Raw genomic sequence first — 6,000 nt, forward strand, 5'->3', positions numbered from 1 at the left:
CTTGGCCCTTGGGACTCAAAGCCCTTCAGGGTTCCTAAACTTCTGAATATAAAGCTGAGGCTTAGCTGTTCAGGCTTAGAGGGGGGCAGCTGTCATGGGGACCTCAGGAAAGCCAGTTGAATAAAAGCCAAAGCCTGGGTAGAGTCCTCACTGCTTAGTGCTGAGGAAAATAGATCAAGACCCAGAGGAAGAATGTGAGCAAGTACCTGCCAGATCCCATGCAAGAGAGATGAGGCCTTAGTCATGAAGTGATGAAGTCATGAAGTGATGAACGTAACTGGGCTAGAAGTCTTAACACAAATAAGCAAACAGAGAAAAGACTCAGGGCAAGGAACAAAGGAAGCCTGGTAAAACGAGCTAGTAACAGGTAACCTTGAGTTACCTGTCATCCATGAGTACTCCAAAGAATTCCAAGCTGGGCAGGATAGTCAAAGGAAACAAATCAGCACTCTGGTGGAGCTGGTCCTGGCCTGGCAGCTGGGAGCCTTGACTGTAGCTGCCCAGCTTGGAGAGGAATAAAGACTTGAGGTACAAGTACTGCTGCTGCCTGGGTACCAGTTAGCTAGACTAGCATCTCCTCTCCAACACTACACAAGTACTAAGGGTCTTGGCCAAGTCCAGCCACCATTGAATGGGCTGGGAATGTCCAAGTCTAATGGGGGAACATACCTATGTTATCTAGGGCTGAAAGTTGGCATCACAGCTGGCAGTTGGTTTTCTCCAGGGAAATGTGGTATCAGGCATAAAGCCCAGGGAGAGCAGTAACTAGGGGATAATGTATGAAGACCCATGGGTAAAGGGACAACAGAACTTCTAGAGGGTATTTAAATGTAGCCCCCTCTCAGACTCTTAGAAAATAACAAAAACAGAGCAAAGCTGAGCAAAGCTAATGTTGAAATAAAGCCTGGCAGACTGCCTTTGAACCATACCCTGCAGGGCATGTGTTTCTTCCCAAAGACTAGGTAGTAATTCCCATTCCAGGACCAGGTCTTAAGTCATCCCAGATAGGGACAGACAAAGCAAGCTGCCCAGTCTTTTCCTCTGCCTCTTTTCAAAGCAACCTGTATTCTGAAAGGGGCTAAAGGGGTTCATTAAAGCCAAGCATTTGCCTTGGTCCAAGCTCTGCTCTGACATAGATGCATAGCTTGGCCTTTTCCTCCCCAGTAAAGCAGAGGTATGAATAGCAATCCTTGGAACTCACTCTTGTCCTGACTTAAGACTTCAGTTTTCACAGGTGAGGTTGGCCTTAATCCTGTTGTTTGTTTGTTTGTTTGTTTTGCCTAGAATCCCACAGTGTATGCTAGCTTCTGCTGCCTGGCTCAGAGGCTCAGATCAGCAACTAACTCCTTCTTTCTTCTGCTTTGTGCCTTCCAGGCGAGGGCTCAGAATATGGTGGCAGTGGGGAAGATGCCCTCAGCAGGATCCAGAGGCTAATGGCCGAGGGTGGCATGACAGCTGTGGTACAGCGGGAGCAGAGCACCACCATGGCCTCCATGGGTGGCTTTGGCAACAACATCATCGTTAGCCACCGCATTCACCGCAGCTCCCAGACAGGCACGGAGTCAGGGGCTGCTCGTACCTCCTCACCCCAGCCCTCCACCTCTCGAGGACTGCTCTCAGAACCTGGGCAACTGACAGAGCGAGCCCTAAGCCCCCAGACAGCCTCCTGGGACCAGCCTAGTACCTCTGGGAGGGAACTACCCCAGCCAGCCCTGTCCTCTTCCTCCCCTGTCCCCATTCCAGCCCCCCTTGCCAGCAATGAGGGACCAACCATGCACTGCAATGTGACCAATAACAGTCACCTTCCTGAGGGTGATGGTAGCAACAGGGGGGAAGCTGCAGGCCCTAGTGGGGAGCCTCGGAACCGATAGAGACAAAACCAGGCACTGGTACCTCCCTCAAGCTGCTGAGCAGAAGCAGGATCTCACAGCTGGCTGGGAACCGTACACACAGAAGAGCTGATGCCTGCATCCAGGAACAGGAGGAATGAGAGGGTGGGGCATGGAGCCAGTGGATAAGGGGGAAGTCCAAGGGGCAAGGCTGGCCTGGGGTACTAGAGCCTTCCATGATATAGAGCCCAGAAGAGCCACACTGCTGAGCCTGCTGTGAATGAAGAAGCAAGTGGGTGTCTCTGCTACGAACCCCCATTTCTCCTAGGATCACTGGCCTAGGGGACTTAAACAACCCTGGGCAGGAGCCCCAGAAGAGTGAAGTCTTCCAGATTTAGACCACACCATCCTGGACAGAATGGTGGGAAAGCTCTTCCCTGCCCACTGCTGGAGGGAAGAGCTACCAGGAGCAGAGGAGCAGCCTCCCCACCCCAATTGCTTCCATCTCTAAACCTGCCAGAGTTCCAGCCTCTCACATCCTCTTAGCCCAGAGATGGAAAAGTCAGGCCCAGCTTCCATGTCAGTGACTGACTTACGCTCACAAGTGCGGACATCTGTGGAGTGAAGAAAATAGCCTGCTTGCCTGACATAGGATGGAGTCGATACACAGTGGTGGACAGGTCCTCAGGAGTGGGGGTGGGGGGTGTAGGCTGGCCCACCCCCAGCATGTCCACCAAGCTCTCCCCTCCACAAGGCCCTCCATGCAGCACCTATGGGTGTCAGTATTACCTAAGCATAGGCCAAAGCCAGCCCAAGGTTGGAGGGAGGAGATTCCAGGTCAGAATGTGAGGTCTTGGTCTGTGATTTGAGGTGTTGCATGTGGAATCCTGAACTGTACGTGTAGTTTTTAGTGGCGAAATCAAGGCTCTGATCATTTTGTTTTTAGTATGAAAATGTGATTTCCTTTCTGTTTGTCACTCATCATAGAAACATAGTGGTGGGAGGAGAGGGGATAGTCTACTGCTAATGAGGGAGACACCAAAGATCTACATCATTAAAATGATGACATGCCCCTCACCAGGCTCCTGCTTATTTCTGTGGAGAGGGGAGGAGGGAAAGGGGTTTGGGACTGGGGTGTGGAGGGCATCAAACTGGGTGGCCAGGTTTCCCTGGGCATTTCAGTAGACCTAGTTAGCAATGGCACCCCCTTTGACCCTTAGCCCAACTCAGCTAGTTGAGGGCTGCTTCCTAGACTGATACACACTGGGGCAGGTAGGCATGATGGGGAGTCTCGTCCTGATTGCTTCCTGCCAGGACTATAGGCTTGGAGTGACAGTTGAGTCATCAAAAGCTTGACTCAGCATCCAGTCCTAGAGACCACTATGGCAAATTCTGAGCAGCTGCGAGGAGACTGGGTTGTCTGCAAGTACCCCTGAAGGAGCCATTATCCTGCCCTGCCCATGTCAAGCCAGTCTAGAAAATGAGAGAAGCCTTAAAGAGGTGTAACAAAAAGCTGGAGAGATGGCCCAGCAGAGAAGAGCACTGGCTGCGCTTCCCAAGGACCCAGGTTCAATTCCCAGCACCTACATGGCAGCTCACAACTGACTAATGCCTGTTCCATGGGATGTAACACCAAGGGATGTACAGATACACAGTCAAAACACCAATATACATAAAAATATTTCTTTGAAGTATAATAGAAAACACAAGTAACTGCCAGCACATGGACTACCACAGGTAGGGTACTGGCAATCATCTGGGGGGAGGTGGAGGTGGGGATGGTGAGAATTAAAGGTTCTGTCACAACAGAGTTGAAAACAAAAACAGGCAAGCAAGTAATGCAAACAAACAGGTGATGTGAGCTGTGTCTGCAGCTCACTGGAGAGTATTGCCAGTGAATTGTATCAGTAAACATCCACTAGCTGTGTGACTTTGGACAAGCCACTCGCCTTCTCTGTCTTGATCGTCTTTGCAGGAGTGCACTACAGGACTGTTTTCAACCCCATAAAATCAAACCATTGCAACTTGCAGAATACAGGCATCTTGAGACCTGTGTTCCTCTAAGGGAAAGAACTTGAATATTTGAAGGGTAGAAGGATACCCACTGCCAAGCCTATTCTACTACAAACAGATGTATGCCTTTGTTTGACAGAGACTGAGTTTCTTGAGTGTAAACAACGTGCTAAGTGTACTTGATCTACCCCTCCAAAACCCCTCAAGTGATGACTTCAGTTATCAGGACCACATGACTAACAACCAAGGTACACACAGCTGGCTCTGCCATCAACATAGAAGTCAAGGCACAGGGGAAACTGAACAAGCCCTCTAGTTGATTGCAAACAGAATATAAAGAGGGCTTGTGATAAAGTGGTCCGACAATGAGCATGCCTTATCCACCTATACTGATTGGCCAAGGAGGGACCAGTCACACCTTGTCTCCACACCAGTTCCTTAAGTCCACATCCAGGGAGAGCCTCCTTAGTGGTAAACCTTTGCAGGACCACTTACACATTACAACCATGTGGTGTCGGCAGGATAAAGACTGGTAGTCCCTTAAGAAAGTGTTCCAAGACCCAGTTAGAACAAAGAAGGAAGAGAGACTAAATTGGGGTAGTTCCAGTTCATCTTTCCAAGAGTTCATCCATGAGCTCTGAGATGTGGGTGGGTGAGGTAAAGGCCCAGGCTTCACAGACTGCATTAGCTTTGCCTGTGGTTGGAGGCATTTCTGTTTTCTGGAACCTCCTGTCCTTAACAAGACTGGCTTCCTTGTTTCCTCATGTGAGTGCTTAACATTCTGCCCACTCCCATACACACCACTTTCACTCTCCTGAGAGCATCCTGCTCCTGGCCCCCAGGGAGGGGGATTAAAAAAAAAAAAAAAACTGGAAGGCTGCCTCTCCTCTCCTGTGAAGTGGGGGCAAGAACAATAGCACTTTTTCCGTTTTTCCTTCTGAGGATCATCGGAGACCAGACCACCCATGGGTGGGAAAATGACTTCTCACACTAGCCTGCCCTCAACTTTGACCAATGTTGACATCCCTCTACTCTTAAGCGTGGAGAAGCCTGAACCAGGAGCTTTGTCTCACTGGCTCTTCTAGCTCATGTCTCCACCCATTCATTCTCTGTTGAAAGGTTCCTAACTCCTCTGTTGTTACAAAGCTATCCCCACCACCACCACCACTCCCCTCAGGGACCCCTACCAGTCCTTGCAGGAGGGTAAAGGAGAGCTGGGATTCAGGTGGTTTTTTTCCAAGAAGAGTCAGCCAGCTTAAAGTTAATTGGCTGTTCGGCTGGAAAGATGGTTCAGCGGTTAAGAGCACTGATTGCTCTTCCTAAGGTCCTGAGTTCAACTTCCAGCATCCATATGGTGGCTCGCAACTATCTATAATGGGATCTGATTCCCTCTTCCTTCCGGTGTGTCTGAAGACTGCTACAGTGTACTCACATACATAAAATAAGTAAATATTTTTTTAAAAAGTTAATTGGCTTTGTGTGTGACCGGTACTCAGAACCCCGGGAGCAAAGAGGTGCATTCAACCCTGGCTGGCCAAGGAGAACAATCGAGGGTGCCTGATCCCAGTAACTGGCCTCCGGACCAAGGGCTCGTGGAGCTGTCCGAAGTGCTGAATCTGTCTACTTTGGCCCTTAGCCTAGTACTGTTGCAGGAGGTCTAGGAGACTGGGCTTTCCTTCCGGGCCTGTTCTGTCCCAGGTGACCTTGGGTACCTGGCTTTCTCCTCATAGGCAGCGATGAACTCATTTGCGGCTGGATAGGAGGCTCGTGCCCATCTTCAGTCTCACAGCTAGTGCACGTCCCTTCCCAGGCATGGAAAGTGACAAGAGCTTTAGCCAGGGTAGATGCTCGCCTGTCCAATCTCACCTGCTCTTCCCCAGGCCCCGACGGCTCCAGTCTTTTGTCTGTCCGGCGGCCAACAGGCAGCTCTCTGCCCCGACAGAAGCACGTGGCTAGATCTGCCCCGCCGTACACCAGGGGCCTGTTGGGGCCAAACCCTCAAACAATGAAGGGGATACAAGCCATGGAGAGGCTCGAGAACACTTCGGGGTCCAGAGTGCGTGGTTAGGGCGGAGGCGGGGCTCATAGCCAAGCTTGGCCGCCTGGTTCTTCCCCAGCCCGCGAGGTGGCGCCTAGTCCCCATGACAACGCGGACAGC

General features: G+C 50.8%; 1 protein-coding gene across 7 annotated transcripts in view; it reads left to right on the plus strand.

Annotated features, from left to right (window-relative positions):
• The window catches only part of Ambra1 (autophagy and beclin 1 regulator 1), a 190,533-nt gene extending 187,627 nt beyond the window's left edge, over window positions 1-2,906 (plus strand). For all 7 annotated transcript variants that reach the window (XM_031371037.1, XM_031371043.1, XM_031371044.1 and 4 more), the window contains one exon: window positions 1,375-2,906. In XM_031371037.1, the coding sequence (XP_031226897.1) occupies window positions 1,375-1,871 (497 nt within the window). In that variant the 3' untranslated portion in view covers window positions 1,872-2,906. The remainder of the gene's footprint in view (window positions 1-1,374) is intronic.
• The last annotated feature ends 3,094 nt before the right edge of the window (window positions 2,907-6,000 follow it).

The sequence above is a fragment of the Mastomys coucha genome, unplaced genomic scaffold, assembly GCF_008632895.1.
Source record: "Mastomys coucha isolate ucsf_1 unplaced genomic scaffold, UCSF_Mcou_1 pScaffold15, whole genome shotgun sequence".
NCBI classification, from domain to species: Eukaryota; Metazoa; Chordata; class Mammalia; order Rodentia; family Muridae; genus Mastomys; species Mastomys coucha.